The 24,210-nt window shown below is 32.7% G+C and overlaps 3 protein-coding genes across 4 annotated transcripts; 2 read left to right on the top strand and 1 right to left on the bottom strand.

Moving 5' to 3' along the window:
* Positions 1-1,562: 1,562 nt before the first annotated feature.
* LOC129918900 (peroxisomal membrane protein PEX13) lies at positions 1,563-6,158 on the bottom strand. Its single transcript, XM_055999652.1, has 3 exons — positions 5,274-6,158; positions 4,988-5,214; positions 1,563-2,553 (listed from the first exon to the last, which is right to left on the bottom strand). The coding sequence occupies exons 1-3, from the start codon at positions 5,879-5,881 to the stop codon at positions 2,144-2,146; spliced, it is 1,245 nt and encodes a 414-aa protein (XP_055855627.1). The 5' UTR covers positions 5,882-6,158; the 3' UTR covers positions 1,563-2,143.
* A 2,473-nt stretch (positions 6,159-8,631) lies between these two features.
* LOC129919522 (protein LTV1 homolog) lies at positions 8,632-10,370 on the top strand. Its single transcript, XM_056000428.1, has 2 exons — positions 8,632-8,763; positions 8,822-10,370. The coding sequence occupies exons 1-2, from the start codon at positions 8,761-8,763 to the stop codon at positions 10,244-10,246; spliced, it is 1,428 nt and encodes a 475-aa protein (XP_055856403.1). The 5' UTR covers positions 8,632-8,760; the 3' UTR covers positions 10,247-10,370.
* A 5,261-nt stretch (positions 10,371-15,631) lies between these two features.
* Positions 15,632-24,201, top strand: LOC129918305 (WD repeat-containing protein CG11141). Of its 2 annotated transcripts, none has more exons than XM_055998772.1 (5): positions 15,632-16,070; positions 16,139-16,423; positions 18,660-19,257; positions 21,799-22,243; positions 22,341-24,201. In XM_055998772.1, the coding sequence occupies exons 1-5, from the start codon at positions 15,852-15,854 to the stop codon at positions 22,954-22,956; spliced, it is 2,163 nt and encodes a 720-aa protein (XP_055854747.1). In that variant the 5' UTR covers positions 15,632-15,851; the 3' UTR covers positions 22,957-24,201. The 2 variants fall into 2 exon arrangements, with proteins under 2 accessions (XP_055854747.1, XP_055854746.1); XM_055998771.1 differs by having other exon boundaries at positions 22,338-24,197.
* The last annotated feature ends 9 nt before the right edge of the window (positions 24,202-24,210 follow it).

Below are 24,210 nucleotides of genomic sequence, written 5' to 3'. Positions count from 1 at the left end.
AATAAATAAAAACCAATCCAAAAATCATCATGCCAAGGATTCGGGAGACAAAAGTGCATTAGGTACTCATAAATTACTCTTTTCAAAACTATGAATTTCTACTAAATTAATTCATATACTCTGCGATTTTAATTCTGAATTAATATAAATCTAAAATGGCGCTTTCCATTGTAACGTATATGAAATGTTTGCATGTGTGTTGGTGTTTGAAATAGATTTTAAGTGCCGTAACAGTTTTTAGATCGATTTGAACACTTAGAAATAATTTTATATTATTCCTTCTATGTAATGAAGCGTCCACAAGTCGCAATTTAACAAATATAGTTACCATAAATTAGATACATATCTTGCGACATTAAGTCCACAACGTTTAAGCGTTTATTTTAACTTAAAACTTGATGAAAAGTTTGGCTAGGTGAATATCGATTTAGGAGTTAAGTTCGCAAACACTTGTTAACTCTTGATAAAGAGTTTTCTGCCTCTAAAGAAGTTTTTCATTGCAATAAATCCCATGTATTACTCTTTTTCCTAATTATAAAAAGTTACCATTTTTCATGGAATGCCCCAAATATGTATTTTGATCTGAATGACTAATAACCAATATTATTCATGTAATAAGAGCCACTTCTCTAAAAAACATGTCTTATCAAATTGGAAAATGATTTCCTCTTTTTTGTTATGGCGTTTTCGATTGGCAGTCCGGAAGCGTCCGGAATCATTCTGAAAGCGTTTTATTCGTACAAAACTGACAGTTTTGTGTGAATAAAATTTTTTCAGAATGATTCCGGACGCTTCCGGACTGCCAATCGAAAACGCCATTAGATTAACAATTTACGTTTTGAACTCTTTTAATAATTTTTTTTTGTCTTTTGTTTTTGGAACTCTTAAAAAAAAACAAAAATATTTTTACTTAACACTTAACTGTGCTACTTTATTAATTATATACAGGGTGTCCCACAGTCACCGCCCCAAATAAAAACCATGGATTCCTGAGGTCATTTTAAGTCGAAAAACTTAAGAGGTAATTTTCTCGTTTTCGTCCCGTTTTCGAGTTACCACGGTTTTTATGATTTTTGCTCTCTTGTCCTTTAACTGGCCTTATCTTTGCCAAACTACGTTTGATTTGAAAGATTTTTTTTACGACCAATCAAGAATTTATTACAGTTTTAGTTTGTCTCAAAACTTTTTTTCCTGCGGACAACCGTTTCTCCACAATTTTGCATCAAACACAATTTTCTTCGTTTTTTAAGTTGTTTTTTACACTTTCATATCATTTAAGTCAAAAAAACACGTTAATGAGTATTAATTTTTTGTGCTTTTTATTAAAGCCCCGTTTATTTTCATAAAGAAAATAAGTTTTATTTCATAAAAATTAAATTCATTCATTTAAATTAATTTTTTATTTAAAAATTATTATTTTTTTTAATTCACTCAGTTTGTTTTTTTTTTTTTTAATTACTTTCAGTAGCCTTTTTTATGAAATAAAACTTATTTTCTTTATGAAAATAAACGGGGCTTTAATAAAAAGCACAAAAAATTAATACTCATTAACGTGTTTTTTTGACTTAAATGATATGAAAGTGTAAAAAACAACTTAAAAAACGAAGAAAATTGTGTTTGATGCAAAATTGTGGAGAAACGGTTGTCCGCAGGAAAAAAAGTTTTGAGACAAACTAAAACTGTAATAAATTCTTGATTGGTCGTAAAAAAAATCTTTCAAATCAAACGTAGTTTGGCAAAGATAAGGCCAGTTAAAGGACAAGAGAGCAAAAATCATAAAAACCTTGGTAACTCGAAAACGGGACGAAAACGAGAAAATTACCTCTTAAGTTTTTCGACTTAAAATGACCTCAGGAATCCATGGTTTTTATTTGGGGCGGTGACTGTGGGACACCCTGTATATATTTTTTTTAATTTAGAATTTTCGATTTTTGTGATTTTTTTTTTTGTTTGTTTTTGTTTTGTAAATGTAAACGACAAAAATACCAATCTTAAATAAGAAATTCGTTAAAAATAAACATGAAAAATAATGAATGCACAAAAACCGACACATTTGTCTTCCACCTTTTGAACATTACACCAAATTAAATTAAAAAACAAATAAAAAAGTTTTGATTTTCCAATGCTAAATTTAAATGGAAATCTAGTTTACGAGGGGAGTAATTTCTTGATCAGTCAGAGATGGATTAGCAATCACCCCACTAATCATTTGGGGAGCTATCGCAAAATCATTAACTCCTAGTCCCGGTAATTGAGGATGTGGATCCAGTATAGCTGAAGGAATACTGTTGTCTGTGGGTATTGTTGAAGGTATAGGCTGCCGCATCTGTGATGGTGTTTTAAGGTAGTTGATTGGAATTAGACCAGATGATTGGCCATCTATTGTAGCCAGACCCCAGCCGGTGCTCAAGAGGTGATGAGTATTTTGTATTTCTTTGGGTGCTACTACAATACGTTGTCCTGCTTGGAATGACAATTCTGATGGATTTCTCGCTTCGAAATCATATGAAGCAGTGGCTTCAATGGGGTTTACCCATTTTTCGGGATTGCGAGCTGAAATAAAAAATAAATGAAATTTATTATTGAATTATTTATTAAATATGTATTTTTTTAAGGCATTTTTAGAACATTTTCAATCGTCAGTTAGACTATCAGAAGAATAAATGTCAATATAAAAAAAACTTTTATTCCTAGGAATAAGCTCTATCTGAGGTTTATCTGACTATTGAAAAATTGGCCCTTAGGGCAATTTTTTTAATAGCCAGATAAACCTCAGTTAGAACTTATTCCAAGGAATATCTATTTTTCTTATATTGACATTATTCGTCTGGTAGTCTAACTGATGATTGAAAAATCAGGGCTTAAAGATACACACAATTAGCTGACTCGGCAGATGTTTGTTTTTTCTTTCCCGCTACAGGGCAAAATGATATTGAAATTTAACCTACATTTAGAACTTCATCTAAGAATAGTTAAAAGTAAAATAATCGTTTGTCTAGTTAGTTAATTAATAATTTTTTTTAATTAAAAAAAAGATGTCAATAGATTCATTGCTGAATTTCTTTGCCCAAGTTCCATACCTAATACCTTCCTACCTTCTTTGCACAGCGTAACCTCTTCTTACTTTTGGAACAATCCAATCTTAATTTTTTGTAATCTGTGCATATATTAACTTTGTCTTTCGGATTCACTTGCTAATTTAACGAAAGCTCAATAACTAATGACTAGTTTTTAGCCAAACTTGGTATTACTTTTTTCTAATGAATGCCCAAACAATACGAAGTAAAAAATTTCCTCTATGGCTTTTCTAACTATCATCACGCTTCCTGAGAAGACTTCAAATTTGAAAATGTTTCCTTTGTACACACTGCCAGATTTACCATTGTACCAAATTTCAAGACTGCAATACTCAAAAGTGATCCATAATGTTTGGTATTCTGAATGAAAAATTTCAAATTTTCGATGTCTTCCTTTTAATGCAACATAGCCCAATCAATGTGTAAAATATCAAGTTTCTACGAAAACAGGAAGTCCTCCATAGTGATAAAGTCAGTTACAGTTTTTGTGATTTTTGAACCTGAGGAACTACTCATGCTAAGGAGCTGAAATTTTACAAAAGTGATTGCTTTAAACTAGCTCAACAAACTAGCTAATCCTTACAGCGTCAATCAATGAATGAAATCGAAATAATACAAGTATTACATTTGTATTATTATACAGCCAACAAAGAAAATTGTTAAACACACATGGGCCAAAATACTATTTAGTGCCTTAAAAAATGTCCCTTTTTTTTAATTTTATTTTTCTTGAAGAAAAAGTACAAATTACTAGAAAAACTATATTGAGTTATAAAATTAACATTATTTACTTTTACAAGTTTGAAACCCAAATTTGGATCGAATTTTTTACAAATCACGGTAACATTGTAGTTTATCTTGGTAACGCAGTGGTATTTAAAGTTTTAAAACTGATTTTTGGTAATAAACTATTAAGAATATTTAATTGAAATTAATTTATCTGTGATTTAACTTCATAGGAGACTTACGTTGTTCCTATATTTTTAAAAAAGGAATATCAGGAGAGCTTAATTATATGATTTTACAAATAAAACTGAAATTTGCAGTTGTTTGGTTTTGATGACTTTCTGTTTAAACTGTCATAAATATAGAAATATCATTCCAAACATACAGGTGCAAATGTTATTTTATAATAGATTAAAGACTAAAATATATGAAAATATATTGATAAAAATGTCCATATTTTTTTTTTTCAAAATTCACTGTCCAAAGGGACAACTTTTTGGGCACTAAAAAAATAATATAGATTATTTTTGCATTCAAACTTCATAATTGATTGGCACTAAGGTAAACTGATCTTACATTCAAAAATTCAATTGAATTAAAAATCAAAACATAGGAAACGTTAGCAAAAAATTTAAATTTAAATCACGTTCTATGAAATATATTAAGATTTTTCGAAGACACAAATGAGACAACCTTCAAAAAACACCATGAATACAAAACAAAGAAATATGCTATTAAATTTATCAAAAAGCAGCAATTCAATGAACTTGAACGAATTTATTATGGAGTGTAGGAGTCGTTTAGATATAATCAGCTTCTCAATTAAATTCTACAATTCCTACTCTAACCTCAATACAAAACTTTAGCTAGACTTTGTATAGAATTAATACAAGACGAGTTCAAAAAATTATAAAGTAATAAAATAAACAAACTAACAACTGTGTATACACATAACTATCGTGCATAAAAGTACGGAAAGAAACCCTCATGCACATGCCCAACGAACGAAATCTTATCATATAAGCTTATCGCAGATTAGCACATCAACCTTATATGAATATAAAAAGCAAAAAATAATAATAATCATAATCGGAAATTTTATACCTATACAAGATTTCTGAAATCCGACACAATTAGATAACAATATGAATAAAGAAACAACAAAAAAATAAAATTCAACTTACTTTCTTCGAGAGCAGTCTCTGAAACGGTCCCTATCAACTTCATAATCAGATATGGCGCCGTAAATATAAAACTTATGAATGCTAATACTGGCCAAGGTGATGCTCCTCTATTAGGTAAAGCTGGCCCTGGTTTTGCTGTCGACGATTGTTTCATAGCGGCAGCAAATGCTTCCTTGAAGGCCATCGAAGAGGGGTCAAGATTTGATATTCTCAACCAATAAAGTATTCTGTAATAAAGAAATTTTGATTAAATGAGTCATAGTCTGAGGGTCTTTTGTTGACTTACTTCCTGTAAATCCAATTTAAACCCCGAAATATAGCAAATGTTTGCCAAAACTGAGCAAACACTGTTCTCAATCGACCAAAGTTTGCTGCCACCCCTAAGATCGCTCGAAATGAGCTAGTTAAAGCAAAGAATGTTGAATCCAACATTTGAGCAATGTTGCCAATTGCCGAAACCAGAGATTCTATACTCTGGAAGGCCGGTCGAGAACTGTTTTCAGCTAATTGAATGAATCTCTGCTCGGGATCAGCAGAATTCATTCCAAATCTTCCATATGCACCATTGTAACCCCCAAAACCAGTAGCCCCTCCATAACCCCCTCCCCCAAAAGCATTAAACCCTCCACCATACCCTCCATAGCCTCCCCCACTTGCCATAAAGGGATTACTCATATAACCGAATGAGTTCTGTTGTAAATAACCTCCTGTTTGTCCACCATAGGAAGGTCTCATGGGTGGAGGTGGAATTGATGGAGGCAACTGGGGTCCCAGAGCTCTGACGTTTCCAAAAGGAGTGCGCATAACACCTCCCGAAGTAGTGACACCAGTGCCACTTGTAATTATGGGCTCATTTAGAATAGCACTTCGGAAATTTTCACCATTTTCACTCATTTTTTTGTGTGTCTTTTTGTCAGTCGTGTTTTTCAGAAAAAATGTTGATGAACTTTTTTTTCTCGTGATGTTTCGTTTAGAAACACACTGGAAAAAAACTTTGACCTTGTTGATTAGTGCACAAGATTATTATAATTATGATGAAATTTAATTTTAGTATAATTTGAGAATAATTATCTTTATTTTTTAAACGAAAACAAAATTTCACTTTGTTATTCACTCTTTTTTTTTTATTCTGAAAAATTATCGCCTGCTTTGGGGGTCGGCCGTTTGTCGTCATACGATTTTTTTTATTATAAAAAAAAATCTGTTTGATTTTGTTTTGCGTTTTGATTCTTTTTTGACATTTTGTTATAGGGTGCTCTGTACATAGTTTGTCAGAGGTACAACTTGAGCAATTTGATGAGTGCGTTCCATTGGGCCTTGCAAGTATAGCGGAGTACGAGACACAAAAATTAATAGGGGGGTTCACATCGACTAACTTACCGGACAGACCAGCCCCCGTTGGTCTGATCTGATGCTGTTTTGATAGTGTGAACACCCATCCGACAACCTGTCCGGTTTGCCGGATGGTTTTCAAAAAATTTTGATTTTTTGGTGGTCGGACGGACATGTTAGTCAATTGAACGACATGTCTGTCCGGCAGACAGTGATAATCCATTCTCTTGAATTTGAGAGCAGAATAGGTGAAAGATACATTAAAAATAAGATGAAAAATGGGTTTTGATGAAAATTGTCTGATGAGTGTGAACGAAAAATATAATTCAGCCATCAGGCCAAATGACAATGGGTCTGTCCGGTAAGTTGGTCAATGTGAACCCCCCTAATCATAAAAAGAAAAAAATATAATAACCCACAGTACACATAAAAAGGTAATATCTTCCAAACTGACCAATGTCAGCTATCGTAATTCTTAATTGTTTTAAATTACCGACGAAAAACGCACAAAAACCGAAAAAACACGGACACCATTATTGAACATTTTCATCGAAGAAGCACGAAGAAAATTTGTTATTTTTGTCAAAAATAATGTACAAAACTACACTCCAGAGTACCCAAACAGGAGTTGGGTTAAAAATGTTGAAAAAAGTAGAAATATTTCTGTTTTAGGCAGTACCTAAACAGACCTTATTGTGTACTGTGATAATAGCCTAGGGTCGAATTATGCATACGTTCGTTTGTCAGCTATTACATGAAGCCTCAAGAGGCTTGACTCTTTTTTCGAATTTTCTTTTGATAATCATTCTGTGAGGCGCGTACTATTAAAGGCTTGGCCACACCGGAGGGTACGCGGTAGAGGTACAGGTAACGGTACGGGTATTTGTATGGAAAAAATTCCAAACTGACACATCAACGTTCGGGTGTGGAATTTTTTTAATACAAATATCGTTGCCGCTACCCGTACCGCTACCGCGTACCCTTCGGTGTGGCCAAGCCTTAAGGCTTGGCCACACCGAAGGGTACATGCGGTAGCGGTACGGGTACTTGTATGAAAAAAATTCCAAACTGACACATCAACGTTCAGATGTGGAATTTTTGTGTGAGTCCGCCTTTAAGGCTTGGCCACACTGGAGGGTATGCGGTAGCGGTACGGGTAGCGGTGAGGGTACTTGTATGAAAAAAATTCCAAACTGACACATCAACGTTCAGGTGTGGAATTTTTTTAGTACAAATATCGTTACCGCTATACCGCATACCCTCCGGTGTGGCCAAGCCTTTACACGATGCCTCTTGAGTCAAGGACTCAAATTTGACATTTCTCTCTTGATTTAAAATTTGTTTTAGTTATATTGCACCAAGAAGCAAAAAGAAATGAGAGGGAATGTTGAAAAAAGAAAAAGTGGAGAAAGAAACGTTAAAAAAGAGTCTCGGACTCACGACCCACGACTCTCCGGTCGGATAATTTTTTCTTTCATCTTTTTTCTCTTTTGCACTCATTATGTTTAAAAAGAGTCGCGCCTCTTGAGCCGTAATTCGACCCCTGTTTTTCTAGAGCCCAAATGAGATAATTTCGCAAATTAGGTCAGTTCAATTTAAATTTTTTTTTTTTCTATACGATTTTACATTCAAAATGAGATAATTACTTGCATAATTATCTTATTTGAGCTCTAGTGAAAATTTGTGAGCAGCACCTGCAAGCTCGGAGAAAATGGTGAACAAAAAATAGAAGATATGATTTATGTAGCCTATTTTTACCAAAATGCCAAATGAGATAATTTCGCATAATTATCCCATTTCGAATATCAAATCGTAAAAAACATTTAATTTAACCTGACCTAATTTGCGAAATTACCTCATTTGGTTTCTAGTGAAAACAGGGGTCGAATTACGGCATACGTTCGTTAACATTCGCTGACGTTAACGTATGATCGTATCCGTGTGCTGTGATTCTACCGCGTATTAAGGCTTGGCCACACCGGAGGGTATGCGGTAGAGGTACGGGTAGCGGTAACGATATTTGTATTAAAAAAATTCTACATCTGAAAGTTTATGTGTCAGTTTGTATTTTTTTCATACAAGTACCCGTACCGCTACTGCATATACCCTCCAGTGTGGTCTAGCCTTTGTCCGTACCGCTACCGCATAACTTTCCGGTGTGTTGATGCCGGAAATGTACCGTTGTATTTGTACAGCTACCGTACCTTTTTGGTTTAGGTTTACAAAAAAAAAAAACGAAGTATAAACATACCCTAATATAAAAATTTCATGAAAGAAATTACTGAACGCATTCATATCTCATTAAACGTCATTTTTTTTATATGTCTCTTTTGACATTTCGTGTTGACGTATACCACATGTTTTGATTTTATTTCCTAAAAACGTAATAACAAAAATTATTAAATTTTTCTTTAAATTATACAAATAAAAACAATTAAAACATGGTAATAACTAATCTATTAAACTCTACTCACATTTATTAATCATTTAAAATCCCCTTAGGGTAAAGGAAAAAAAGCATTTATCGACCGAAAGAAGTCCGTCACTTTTCATCTTGTCCATAGAAGTCAACACGATCCTCTGGTCGCCGATGAAAATGCTCCTCAGCGTGTTCTCCTCGAAGCTACACCATCCAATAAACAACAAGATGTCGATCCAAAGAAACGCCAAGAAGAACAAAAGAAATATGGTATTCAATTTGATGATGATTATGATTATTTACAGCATTTAAAGAAACCCGGACAAGAAATTGTCTGGGAATATGTCGAGAATGCAAATCAAGTCAAAAAGAACAAGAATATTGAACCTAAATTACAACTGCCATCGTCTGTGTTTGCCAGTGAGTTCGAAGAGGATGAAGGTATGCTTAACAAAGCAGCTCCACGTCCTGGACCTAGACCAGACCTCGATCCCGATGTTGTAGCTGCTTTAGATGATGATTTTGATTTCGACAATGCTGACAATCAAATGGAAGATGACTTTGTTGTCCAAGCTATGGGCGATGAAGATGATGAAGACGATGATGATGATTACTACGATGAAGAGGACGAAGAAGACTTTGATTCGGATGATTTGATGTCAAGTGGAGACGAGAACGAGGAAGAAATAAGAGATCGATTGGCTCCTCTGATGAGGGAACGTCGTTTCGACGATGAAGAAACCAAATCTCGTTTTACCGAATATTCCATGTCCAGTAGTGTCATTCGACGTAATGAACAGTTGACTTTGTTGGATGATAGATTCGACAAGTTCTACGCAACCTATGATGACCCGGAAATGGGTCCACTGGACATGGAAGAAATCGAAGGTACTTGGGGCCAAAAGCATCCTTATGTCCTCGGTTGTTATAAGCTCATGAAGAAGTCTAATTTGGAAGAAGAATACAAAAAGGAATGGGATAAGGAGCGTTTGGAAAAGTACAGAAATGTAGCTGAAGACAATGCTGACGATGAAATGGTTGAACTTGAAGTTGAAGATCCAAAAGAAAAGAAATGGGATTGCGAGAGTATTCTATCGACTTACTCAAATATCTACAATCATCCGAAACTAATCGATGAACCTCGAAAAAGTAGGAAAATTCAAATTGATCCAAAAACAGGCTTACCTATCAATACCCTTCGTGGTAGTGATAATGACAAACTTACAGCAAAAGCTTTGGCCAAATTGGATAGTGATGATGTGCCAAGTGGTGGACCTAAATCTCTTTGTGCTAAATCTGTTCTATCGACCTTGAGTGTTTTGTCGATTAGACCGAAAGATGAGACTGCTGAGGAAAAGAAGGAAAGAAAAAGGTTGCTTAAAGAATACAGATTGGAGAGACGTATTGAGCGAAAGGCAAATACGGAAGCATTTAAAGAAGAAAAGAAACGACAAACTCATATTAAAATTAATAACCAGAATAATCTCCAAGGAAAGAGGATAGTTTAAAAGAGATGAAATGGTGATGAAGTTAACTATATTCTGCCTTTTTTTAGAGTTTCTTATTATTTTTTTCTTTATTTTAAGTCTTTTTCTTTTGTAGCATTAACGATTTCATGAATTAATAAACATTTCCAACACAAAAATTGTACATATCTTTTTTTTTCAAGAAAGCAAACTAAATTGGCTGTTGCACAAAATTAATGTGGAAATTAAATGGAGTTGTTTGGCTATCTAAATTATCGTAAGATTGGCTTAAGATAGTTTTCTACTACCACTTGATTACCAGCACTGAGCACAGCAAAGAGTTTGATATTTATTTTTTTAATTCTTAAATAGACTCTCAGTAGGAGGAAGGCATTTTTAAAACAAGTCGGAGAAAACAGGCGACATTGGTTTCCATCCACAGGTCGGGTCTTTTCTTGTCCTGCTGTCTTTCAAAGACCTTGTGACTTGTGGGTGGTGCCACATGATGTCTACTCCAAATGTATACTTTATATTATTCGTAATTGAATATTTTATACTCCATCTAGGACAATAAAGTACCATGATGATGAGCAAGAAAATTGCTAATGAATTCCAAAAAAAAACAAAAATGAAGTTTTTCAAATTGTTATAAGGAAAGAATTTTGGATTGTTTTTTTTTCGGTATTCTTAGCAAACTCTCGCACAAATGGAGTTCATGACAAGGCTTAGTAATGGAGTCGTCGTAATGGTAACTATTTATTTCTTTAAGTATAGGGCAGTACCAGAGTCGTATTAAATCTATTCTGGTTTTTCGACGTGGTGCTTTTGTTTTATCAATGTTTGACTATGAAGGATCTGAGTTTTTTTAAGTAGGTTTGCAAATTAATGTCGTTTTCGATTGGACGTCCAGAAGCGTCCGGAAGCATTCAGAAGCTTTCTGATACAGTTTTATTGGCATTAAAATGACAGCCAGAAAGCTTCTCAGAAGAGAAATTCTCTTCTCGATTTCAAAACAGAATTAAACAAGAAGCACTAATACATTTATGTCGTTTTCGATTGGACGTCCAGAAGCGTCCGGAAGCGTTCATAAGCCTTCTGAAACCATTTTATTGGCATGAAAATGACAGCTAGAACGATTCTGAGAAGAGAAATTCTCTTCTCGATTTCAAATCAGAATCCACTCAAGAAGTACTAATACATGAATTTTCAAATGCCAAAAAAAAAACTCAATCAGTGTGTTTTTTTTTAATTCAAGAATTAATTGTTTTCTGAAATTGAAATTAATAAAAAAAATAGAAATATGTGCATAAAAGCGATGGAACTATTTATTATGATTATCTTCTTTGTCGTCGTCCTCATTATTACAATTTTTCAACCTTAATACCATGTCATTCGTTAGCCAGAAAAAAAAATTAATTCAAATTTTTGACATTTAGAATTTTCAAAAACGCAAAAAAAACAGAATTGAGTGGAAGTGATTCAAACCGTTTTATTGGATTTCAGAACGAGTTAATCCTCGAGTGAAACCAATCGAAAACGACATTACACTTACATGTCAAAGAAACACTCAATCATTGTTTTTTCTGTTTTCCATTCATTTTTTTTTTTTGTTTTCTGCAATTAATTTGTTAATTTATTTTCAAACAAATAAATTATGCTTTCAAAATATTTTCCAAGACGAATTCCCCTTAAGGCTTGGCCACACCGGAGGGTACGCGGTAGAGGTACAGGTAACGGTACGGGTATTTGTATGGAAAAAATTCCAAACTGACACATCAACGTTCGGGTGTGGAATTTTTTTAATACAAATATCGTTGCCGCTACCCGTACCGCTACCGCGTACCCTCCGGTGTGGCCAAGCCTTTAATTGGTTAAAAATTAGGTACAATTTTCTTTAAATATTAAATATTTTTCAAGTTTGACATTTTAAATTTCAAAGAAAAACAAACACAACAAAACAAAAAACAGAATTGAGTGGGAGCGATTCAAACTGTTTTATTGGATTTCAGAATGAGTGAATCCTTGAGTGATTCCAATCGAAAACGACATAAGTCAAATCCTCCCAACTTTCTTTACTCTCTGATGTCGTTTTCGATTGGACGTCCAGTAGCGTCCTGAAGCATTCAGAAGCCTTCTGAAACCATTTTATTGGCATAAAAATGACAGCTAGAACGATTCTGAAAAGAGAAATTCTCTTCTCGATTTCAAATCAGAATCCACTCAAAATGTACTAATACATAAATATTCAAATGCCAAAAAAAAACTCAATCAGTGTGTTTTTTTTTTAATTCAAGAATTAATTGTTTTCTGAAATTGAAATTCATTAAAAAATAGAAATGAATGCATTAAAGCGTTGGAATAATTTATTACCATCATCTCCTTCGTCGTCGTCCTCATAATTATAGTTTTACAACTTTAATACCATGTCATTAGTTTGCCAGAAAAAAAAAAATTAGTTAAAATTTTTGACATTTAAAATTTTACACAAACGCAATATAACAGAATTGAGTGGAAGCGTTTCAAACCGTTTTATTGGATTTCAGAACGAGTGAATCCTCGAGTGAAACCAATCGAAAACGACATGAGTATTCAAGACAAAAGACTCAATAGCTGTGTTTTCATTTGGTTTCCTCAATTTATGGAAAATCTAGCCTTATTTTAGTTGTATTCCATCAAATCCACTCTTTTCTGGTGACTAATTTTCTCGGCTCCACAGTTGAAAATAATTATGGCCAAACGATCTTGAGAAAAGCTGTGTTCTTTAAAAAGACGGTTAGTAACTACTATTGATTTTCAATTCAAAGAAATCAATCCCACTCCTATTCGTAATTAGTAGTATATGTGAAATATTTTGGCAACGTTATTATGCAAAAGTTTTACATAAGAGAGAGCAATCAAAATGCATTCTACGTAGTCGGACTATAAATTAATAAATAAATTTAAAATTGATCGTGAGATTCCATTCATGGGGAATACGGAATTGCGGGTGGCAATGGTGCAGTGGATGTAGTACTTGACTGCTAACCTGGAGGTGTGGGTTCGAGCCCTACTTCAGGCAGCATTCTTTTCTTTATCCCCCAGCTTGGAAGCCACCCGTGGGATTATATGAGATAACAATCATCTTATTCTTAATCACTGTACCAACAAACAAATTGTTTCCTTTCTTTCTATTCGGCCTCTGGACAGTCTTGGGGACGGCTCAGTAGAGGAGACCTAATCTTAGAGGTGCTGACCGGAAGTGATAGGGGTACCTCAACCAATTTGGTGTTCGAAACTTGAATCAGCTGGCTGAGGATAAAGCTAGCTGGAAAAGCTTGTTGGTTGACGCCCTTATCCACAATATATTGAAGCGCCATAAGTAAACCTTGAGCCGCAAGCTGAACATCAGCTCTGCATTATATTCCAGTACACCTTTATTACGTTGTTTTAATAAAGATGTGAAAAATCGACATTGATATAGTGCTGGCTTAAAAAGTTAGAAAAGTTTTTCGCAAATATCTCGCAACCTATTGATCGGATGTCATCAGAGGTCTTGATAAAAATTTTTCATCGTGAAATTATCTACAACATATGCTTGTAATGTCGTTTTCTATTGACTTTTGAGATTTTTGTGTAAAATTCTCAGAATTTCCAGTGCAAATAGAATATGAAATCTAGTTTTGTAATTGTGTGCGAAATCTGTGCGTATAAAAAAAATAAAACAACAACAAATGTTCAGACAAATGTCAAACAGAGGAGTGTGTGGTAAAGTGCGTGTGTTTGTATGCGTGAATCTTGATAAAAATCCAGAATCAGATTCTTGAATCTCAGATTCATTTTTTTGTCATTTTTTTGAATCTCAAGACGCAAATAGATCATGAAATCTGAGATTTGTCCACTATTTCCCCTCTTCACCCCCCCTTTCAGCTGTCAAATTCACAAATCTCATTCTGAGATTCGTCAATAGAAAACGACATAAGTTTTTTCTTGTAAAATAAACCGTTTCGGGAGTAGAGCGCAGAGAATGTGCCTTAGATTGCACTCACATACGAAAAAATGCATATTTTTGGTTTATTTTGCTCGATTTTTACATTTTTTTGGTCTTATCTAATTATCTAACCACATTTTTTCTGATGACCTCCGATCAATAGGTCGTGAGATTTTTGCGAAAAACCTTTCGTGATTTTTTGACCCTTATAACTTTTTAAGCCGGCACGATATCAATGTCGATTTTTCACATCCTCATAACAAGACCGTTATAAAGGTGTATACCAAAACTCAGCCCATTAGGAATTTTTCCGCAGATTGGGCCCTTTCTTTCTTCCTCAAGCTCAAACATAAAAAAAAAATCATCCCATAACAAAATCATGGTCGCTATCTGTCCCTATCTTTTTTCTATTGATTAAACAGAGATGGCAATATCCAAAACGTTAACGAATTATCGTAATCGTGTGCCGTGATTCGACCCCTGGCTTTTCTTTAAACTTTATAGGTCTGTTTGGGTACTGCCTAAAACAGAAATATTTCAACTTTTTTCAACTTTTTTAACCCAATTCCTGTTTGGGTACTCTGAAATTGTACATTTTTTCACAAAAAAGATGGCCGCGAGAGAGAAAAAAATTTCCCCTTCTTGCGAATTTCTGCCCAAAAAATTTCATCGAACAAAAATCTGAAATCTGTCAAAAGGTAGTGCTTTCTCTGTTTTTCTTTATTTGTTCTTGTCGCACAACATAAAGAAAACAAACTACAAACATGGTGGCGTTGATTTTTTTCTGTTTTTTTTATTTATTTCGTTTTAGTGATGTAATGCTCAAAACAAATTAATATTTTATGGATAAAATAATAAAAAAAATGTTTCAAAAATAAAACAAAGTGTTTTTAATATTATTCATTTCTTTTTTTTTAATTTGTGTTTACATTTTTTAATGAACAAAACAAAGTACAAACATGGCGACGTGGCTATGTTTTGTGCTTTTATTTTTATTTTTTGTGTTTTAATGGTTAAGAAGTGCTTTATTTTATAAATGATTTATGAAAAAATGAATAAAAAAAAGTGTTTGTAAAACAAAACAAAATGTTTTGATATTTTTCCTTTCTTTATTTTTTTTTTTCAATTGGTGTTGTTGTTTACATTTTTGTTGTTGTAGAAAAAGTAGCAGAAAATTTTGTGCCAAAAGCGTTTGGGTACTTTTACACAATTTTTCTTTCTCTGAGAGAATTTCATCCCCACTCCTTAAAATTTGACAGGTTTCATATTTTTGTGCAAAAAGAACCCAAACAGACCTTATATTGAAGCTACATAGTCTGACAACTTTTCCTTTTCATGTCGCTCTAATCACTTTATAAATCCAACAATTTTTGAACACATCCCCAGCAGCTGGTTCTTTTTTATTTATCTTTTTTTGTTGTTGTTGAGCCGCGTCAAATGTCATTCTGCTTCTGCTGCGAACCGAAGAAACAAGTAGACGAGAGAAAATTGCAAAAAATCTATTTATAAATAAAAAAAAACAAAAATAAATAAATAAAAAATACACTTGAACTTGTTTTAAATTTGTTTTTTTAATCATTTGCCGCACAAGATAACAATAATTCAACAAAACAGTGGGTTTTTTGTCTTAATATTTTTTTGTTTAACTTTCCTTCAAACTCGAATCAACTCCGCATATCGATGGAAAAAAACCATGAAATTTATTCGTTGCGTGAATGGGCTCCCTTGACCGAAATAATCGAAAAAATTCCCCATCGCATACAAAAAGGTCTATTTCCTGTCGATTTGGGAATTACTTGCGTTGATGTTGTTCCCGAATTTATTGCACTCGGAAGCGATGCCGGTATTGTTTTTTGGTATAATCGATTTAATGGTGAAGTGCAAAAACTTCGTTCAGAGGTAATGCATGGTTAAGCATATTGGGCAGTAACCTTTTAAGAATTCTTTTTTTTTTGTTTGTTTTTTAGGTATCTTCTCCGATAACGTGTGTTAAGATTGTTTCATCGGTAGAATATATGGTGGCAGCTGGCAATGCCAGTGGTCAAGTTAGTGTCTTTCAGATTCAAAAGGAGCTACCCGCAGATTTAGATTTGGTGGCTCCTTTTACTAAAGCCAAACCAGTCGAACGTTATACAATTCGTGATTTGCATAATTGCACGATAACTTGCTGCGAATGGTCCAAAAATGGAATGAAACTTTATTCGGGAAATAAACATGGAGTCATTGTTCTTACAGAATTTGATTATCAAAATGTAAGTTTTTGTTATTAGTGGAGTGCCGTAAAGCATAAAATTATGTAAAATCTAGGAAGCCAGGGAAAGTCAATGAATCTGTATAACGAGTGTTGGACTGCATTACTATAAGTTCAAATAGATAAGTTTAAAAAAAAAATCGATAACAACAATTTTTAACCACAATTTACTTAAGTCATTCCATATTGAAAACGTCCAATCGGAATTGCTGTCTGATTTTAGATTTTACTCAAACTTTGTGAGGATGCTTTCTAGGACTGTAAGGAAGAATATATATGGTGATTTAATTTTAAATTGTGTCGCTTCCCCGCTACCCGCATTCGAACTTTTGAAAAATTTCATTTTTATCGAATTTTTATTTAATTGAATCGTCAGTTTTAAGAACGGAATAAGTCCATTTTGCAAAATTGTTAAGAAAACGGAAAAAACTGAATAGCTTCTATATTTTACTGTTTTCAGATGTTTGGGCTCCAGATAAAATAAAAATTATGTGGATTCGAGTCGAATTAGATACAAATTTTATTTCTATTGGTTTCAGGTAGACAGGTATAACGGTTTAAAAACGTTGGACTCATTCCGTTCTTAAAAAAAAATACCTTTAAAAAAGCAAAAAAAAAAAACTCAAAAAATCGCTTTTCTTGACTTTTTTCATGTTTTTTTGGACTGTTGGTATGGATATTTTTCTTTTCAATTTAAAAAAAAAAACATATTTTCGATATTAAATTTGATTCTCTTCAACAAATTTTAAATTGAATTTATCAAAATTATGCTTTGTTTACGAGATATATTGAAAAAAAAAACAAAAAAGGGGCTTTTGCACCCCTATCTTCAATTTCGACCCTCTGATTTAATAGCACTCCGCGGTTTTATCTTCTCTTATAACCCATTCAACGTTCTATGCAATAAAAACCCGTGAACGTTTTACTTAAGACATAATCAGTAGCCTGAAATACTGGATTTATTCGGTTCTTCAAACTTATAAAATTTTTCAAGCTCTGTAACTTCGACACCCAAAATATTTTTTTTATTTTTTCATTTTAGAAGATTTGTCTACGCCTAAAGATAACATTTGCATCAAAAAGTCAATTTCGAAAAAAAGTGGACTTATTCCGTTCTTAAAACTGCCGATTCAATTTCGCTTCTGAAAACTTTTCTATTGAAGATATTTTTTTGTTTGAAATGACATTTTAAAGCTTTAGTTCTGTTTAATGAAAAAATCTAAAACAGAACAGATCAGCAGCAGCACAAGTGTGTAAATACTGTCAGCACAAGAAAGAACAGAAAAGTTCAACTTCGTATTTAACAAGATTGACAGTTGTCCAAATTAGTTTCAAAATTTTAAATTCAATCACAATCAAACAATAAGCTGACAATAAACACTTTTCACTCACTTCCTCTACCTCAAAAGTAGGAGCAGAAAAACTTTTCTGTGCTGAACAACATGAAACATAAAATGAAAGATTGTAGAACAAGTTGGGCGGGATTTTTTTTCATGAAACACAAAAACTTGTACTTTTCGGATCTTTTCTGTTCTCCCCTGTGCAGATCAGATTCATTAAACAGATATCAATTTAGACGACTCACATTAATTAGAAAACTCACGATATTAAATCTCCCAAAAAACCATACAAGGCTGAGATTTAAAGCTGACAGACAAACAATTTTTGAAAATCTGGTAATTTCACTGAATTTTTGTGGTTTTTGACTGACTCCAAAACTTCGGCTATTATGTGTACGTGGCAGATTAAATTTACACAGTATTCAATAAAATAAACTTTAAATTAATGCGATAGATTTACTCCTTATGCAAAAGTTTTAAGCTCAAGGTATTGAGTTTTTGAAATTTACAGTGTATTTAGTTCTAATCTTAAACTATCAGTCCTGAGAATAAAAGTTGTATTCTTAGTTTACCGCTTGTTTAAAAAACACGAAAAACGCTGAAATGGTCAAATTTACCTGTATTTAAGGCAATGGTTTACTATCTTAGACTTCAGGTAGAAGCAAGAAATTCACAGTAAACTTAGGTAAATATAAATCCTTTCGTTTTGTTATTCATTTGTATTCTTTGTCTAACGCTTGTTTTAAAAAACAACTAAAACACCAAAAACACTAACACCATTAAAAAAAATATCCGAACTTTATATAAAGATTCATTTACTTTCCCTTGATGCCGAGGTAACTTACGGAACTCCACTATATGGTTTTTATCTTATTTCTACATAAATCTATTTTTTAGCATTTAAGTAAATCAGTAGAAATCCTAAATGAAGCTTATGAAATCGTCCAACTCAGTATCCATCAGTCATATTTGCTTGTTTCGACTCTCTACCGATCGATTATTTGCCAGAGAAATCCAAAAACAAATCAATGGCAACTGTCACAAGTTGGCAAAAAAGACCGAAAAACTCTTGCCGACATTGGTGGGACGATATTTAGAAAAGACTCAACTCACACACAATTAATATGTGGCCGACCTGGCTTAAGACTTTGGTTGGCCGATGTCGATGGAAATGTAGAGAAAACTCTTTTATTTAGAGATGCATTGAGCAAAGTTAATGCAGCATGGGAAATTCCTATTCTAAATCCATGTCGCAGTGTGACTAGTTCAATTACTAATTTTCGATCAATCGATATATATTTGAACAAATATGTTGTGACTCATGATGAGACAATGTTGTATGTGTTGAATTTGGATCAGTTGAAAGTTGAAGCTGTCGCTACGGGATTTAGAAAGATAATTGACTTTTGTGTTAGCAATAAGGAGATATTTGTATTGGAGGGACCGAGGAGTTTGTTGAGATTGGCACCGTGTCCAGAGCCGCCAAATAAAACAGGTAAATACTCAAATATTTTTTTTTAAGTATAATTTTTATATTTTAAAGATTTTATAACCTATAAAAGTGACTACTATTATATTACAAACACGTTTTGGTTTCGCGTTGAGAAACATTGTGATCAGATTCAAAATAAAAAAAATAAAAAAATGAAAAATAGTACGCATACACCACAGTGACCCATTTCTATTATGATTATTAAACATCTCTGCTTCGCTTTATGTTGAATAATTTTCGTAAAGAAGTATTGTTGTCCATGCGCTCAATTTTACCTAGAAATCTCGTTTAAATATGTTAGTGGCTTTGTAAGACCCGCAAAGATTGTTGTTGTATCTTGGAAATGTAAACTTCTATTCAAAATTAAGAATAATACTTTACTAGCTGGTAGATCTTAGTTTAGAAGTAAATACCGCTTTTTATATAATGAAGATTTAGAAGAATTATTTGAATTATTGCGGAATAGCTTTAACCGATAAGATTCATATAGAAAAACATCTACTTTAAAAAATAAAATATTTCTAAATGTTCAAGTATCCAAATCCAAAACAATATAAGGTTATTGTTTGGAGTCTATACTACTAAAAATACTTTTATACTCGATAAGATTTGAAAGGCTTTTGTATTTTTAATTAATTTTTCGCAGTTAGCTATTATTTTTCCGACGATTTGTTTTATTTGAATATTAGAACTCTATATACCTAAGAGTATTCGCCATTAATAAAAATGGAATAAGTGGGCTTATTATAAAAGAAAACATGGTTTGAATACTTGAAGTTAACCATCAAGGCCTATGGCTTGAGTAATGATGGGATTTTCACTTTTTAAATAATTGTAACTCCAGCAACAAGAATGGTGGCTTTATCAAGACTCTGTTGTTAAATGAAAAAAATTCTTAAAATCTCAATTACTACCTCTACACTAAGGGTGATTCTATCATACGCACTAACCATTACACCAAAAGAAACTCTTTGAGAAAAATCAACATTTTCCTTTGGTGACTCATCAAATTTTCTATTTGTTAACAAGTCATTATGTAAAATAACAGCTAATCTTGCGATGATTAAGTTAGTATATGTGCATGAAGGTTGATATTCAGTTAAGTTTTTAGAAGACTTTTGTCATATAGCTTGTTTTTTTTTCAACCCCCAAATCCAATGAAAATTTTTTAATCCAGCTAGAATTGCAAGAGAAATACTCTTTCGAACGAAAACTTTTTCTTTACTGTTTGTTTTTTTTTTTTTTGTATTATGTTTTGCTATCCTTTTCTATTTTTAATCCTTGTCTGCATATTTTCTGTTAATGCACCTTCCTAAACAACCCTCTTTAAAAATATTAACCCAAAAAACTTGATATTCTTATTAACTTCGAACACGCTAAGGCAAAAAAGAGTGTAATGTAAACCACACCTTCTTTGCACATATTTAAACTTTAAGTCGAAAGCAAAAAATATTGATTAATAATACGAAACAATATTCTTGAAGAACTTTAATATGATCCAATATAACTTTAATATGATTCGTTTAAAATGAAGAGAGTAGTGAGAATAGTTTTCGGTTTTTATCGATGTTGTATTCAAGATATTCGATATTTTTGAAGATATTAAAAAAATAAATTTGTTTTTTTTTTTTTGGTGAATGCATATCTGCTTCCGAATAAAAAAAAAACATTTCGATTGCAAATAATTCAGCAACCCGAACTCCTACAAACTATTGGTTTTCAGTTATGAATAAAGTTTAAAAAGCCTTTTCTTTCGATGGAATTTGGAGAACATTTTTTTAAAATTCCTTTTTTTAGACAAGGGGTATCCCCTTGGATAATTTTAGAAAATCTTAAAAAAATAAGTTTGGATTTTTTTAGCTGTTATCTCATATCTGTAAACCAAAAATTGGTTCGGGACTTTGATCCGAAAATATCTGCTTCCGAAAAAAAAAAATATTTCGGTTGCAAATTATTCAGCAACCCGAACTCCTGCAAACTTTTGGTTTTCAGTTATGAATAGAGTCTAAAGATCCCTTTCTTTTGATGTCTCATTCGATGGATTTGGAGAACATTTTTGAAAATTCCGTTTTTTTTAGACAAGGGGTACCCCTTGGATAATTTTCGAAAATCTTTAAATAATTTGTAATTTTTTAGCTGAATGCATAGGCCTGTTCACTGTGATCTCATATCTGTAAACCAAAACTTGTTTCGGGACTTTGATCCGAAAATATCTGCTTCCGAATGAAAAAAAAATATTTCTATTGCAAATAATTCAGCAACCCGAACTCATACAAACTTTTGGATTTCACCTTTCTTCTGATGTCTGATTCGATGGATTTGGAAAACATTTTTGAAAATTCCTTTTGTACTTTTTTAAGCTGGATTTGGAGAACATTTTTGAAAATTCCTTTTTCTCCAATCCAAGGGGAAAATCTTAAAAAATAAATTTGTAATTTTCTTAGCTGAATGCATTAGCCTGTTAATTTTAAAAATGTATAATTTTAAAAATAATTCCTTTAGCGATTTATTACTAAAAGATGATTGTTTTTTTTTCTATTTCAGCAAAAATAATTTTCAATCCACTACTTCCTCCGCCCGTCCCAGTACTAGGTGCTTCACTCTTTGAATCTCCAGTTGAATACGAAGCTGAAGAAGAAGCCGTAATCAATGCCGAAGAATGCTTCGAATTGCCACCAATCGAAGAAATAAACTTAGATATTCCTATTGAATTGGCTGTTGAATCACCACGTGCCGAACAATCACGTCGCATGGAGATCCTAAGTCAAATTGGTGAAAAAGAATTCGAAGAATCCATACTACATCATCGTGGCGCAAACACATCTAAAAAAGAGGAACGACCGAAGAAGAAAAAGAAACAAAAACCCGAAGGAATTGTCGAAATAGGCCAAGCTATAGCTGAAAATACAGAAAAACCAGAAAAACCCAAAACATTGGAATTCACAGCGAAGCCAACTGTAATGGATGCCAGTTTTTGCACAGATCCAAGGTGAGCCGTCTCTCAACCAATGAGAATGGTTCTTTTCAAACAAAAACAAATATATAAAAATGGCTTAACTTTATATTTTTTACGTATCTTCAAGTTCTTCTTCTTGCGTTCCTTCCTCGTCGAAACCATATTCCTCTTTACCGACATCCATTAAAAATTTCCTTCCCGAAGCCCTAACACCCAATTCTCTACAGCAAGCAATCGAAGTTAAAGGCAAAGCTCTCGCAGAAAAACTCCAGCTGGAACCCGTTGAATTATCCGAAATCTCCGAAGAAGAAATCAAGCAGTCACAGTCTGAGCTTCAATCGCAAATGCAATCACAAATACAATCTACAACGTGGCAATATCCTATAAATCAGTATCCAATTACGCAACTTGAAGATGCTGAAGTCCAAACAACACCACGTAAAAAAATACATTTCATTAATGACGAAGATCTAGATGAGTGTGATTCAGTTATGACTTTGCAACATCATCAGCAGCAGCAAGAGCAGCAGCAACAACAACATAAACCATTACAATTCATTCCAACACAGCCAATTGGTGACATTGAGCCAAGTGAAATGATGCCAACTGTTGTCAAAATGCCTGATAGTATGCAAATTCCTTCGTTATGGAATATTACTGTAGAACATATTACTGGTGGTGGTCGTTCGAGTCCTGGTACAGCCAGTTCAAATACATCTAGCGAGTGGGAGTTTTTAGATAATTAATCTTCTATAATATACCATAAAATACTAGATTTTATTCTTCCCTCTCTCCTTCTTACGTAAATTTGTTTATATTGGTTTTGTCGATAAAGCGAATACATAGGAAAGGAGAAGATTGATAAAAAGAGAGACGAATCGATGTACATCTGCCTTGTAGAATTTTTTTATAGATATCAGGATATCGCATTGGGTTAGATGCCTTCTGATCAGTGTTTCATTTCGAATGGTTATATTTTTGTAGTGATTTTTGTTTCCAAATTTAAAATCCTTGTACAGGTTAAATGTTTTTATAAGTAAAATTCAAAATCCTTGTTTAAGTTAACAAGTTTTGGAAGGTTAATAGAATAATGAATATAATTTTATACTAAAAATTATTAAGTCGTTTTGGAAATTATTTTTGATATTATTGTATAATTTATTATTTAGTATTTTGTATGCATTTGTTTTAAGCATTGGAGAAACTAATATCGACTTATTATCCAATTGTAAATTTAAACTTAAACATTCGAATCGCAGATATTTTATACAACATCTTCTCCCATTGCGATGTCATCATTTTGGCTTTTTAGCAAAAATTTAAAAAAAAGGGAACTTTTCAATATTGTGATGCACCTATGTATAATTCTAATATGTATTTAATTTTTTTATATATGTATAATTCTAGTTTTATTTAAGTATTCTTTTGAATTTATTTAATTTTATTTAACAACACTGTGTGCTACGTGTAATTATGTATTACGCACCAATCCAGTCAATAAAGGATGTGTCGTTAGAAATTATCTGATTGACACTATTTTTTACTTCACCTTTACATAAACTACTGTTACTGCACTAAAGTATAGATGGTTGGTCAAATTATATTGTTCGGGCACTCATTTCCATCCTGCTTATCTAAAAACATTCCATCTCGTTACAACTTTTAAGTTTAAGCACCGACCAGTCCATATAAAAGCATGTTAGAAATACGATTATTGTCAGAAGCTCTTTCAGACGAGGAGTTTTTTTTTTTTTTTTGTGAACTTCTTTTTTTGGGAGATATGGTACAAAACACTTATACCTCTCTCTTCATAATCACAAAAAAAAAAATAAAACAATTTTTCGTTTGAAAGCAACGAAAATTCAAAAGCTTTTAAAAACAGTAAATTTATAACTTGACTGGATTAATACTTATAATTATTTATATTTCGAATTTATTTCTTTTTAAAAATCTATTTTATCGAACAAATTATTATTTATAAAAAAATATAAAAATAAATT

The sequence above is a fragment of the Episyrphus balteatus genome, chromosome 4, assembly GCF_945859705.1.
Source record: "Episyrphus balteatus chromosome 4, idEpiBalt1.1, whole genome shotgun sequence".
NCBI classification, from domain to species: Eukaryota; Metazoa; Arthropoda; class Insecta; order Diptera; family Syrphidae; genus Episyrphus; species Episyrphus balteatus.
This window is presented reverse-complemented; position numbering and strand designations above follow the sequence as displayed.

Bases quoted from the DNA above. Each gene is read 5' to 3' on its own strand.
- LOC129918900 (XM_055999652.1), bottom strand. From the start codon at position 5,881: ATGAGTGAAAATGGTGAAAATTTCCGAAGTGCTATTCTAAATGAGCCC. The intron at 5,215-5,273 runs GTAAGTCAACAA...TCTTTATTACAG, and splicing joins TTAAATTGGATTTACAGGAA to AATACTTTATTGGTTGAGAA. The intron at 2,554-4,987 runs GTAAGTTGAATT...TTTTTATTTCAG, and splicing joins AGAGACTGCTCTCGAAGAAA to CTCGCAATCCCGAAAAATGG.
- LOC129918305 (XM_055998771.1), top strand. From the start codon at position 15,852: ATGGAAAAAAACCATGAAATTTATTCGTTGCGTGAATGGGCTCCCTTG. The intron at 16,071-16,138 runs GTAATGCATGGT...TTTGTTTTTTAG, and splicing joins TGCAAAAACTTCGTTCAGAG to GTATCTTCTCCGATAACGTG. The intron at 16,424-18,659 runs GTAAGTTTTTGT...TCTATTTTTTAG, and splicing joins CAGAATTTGATTATCAAAAT to CATTTAAGTAAATCAGTAGA.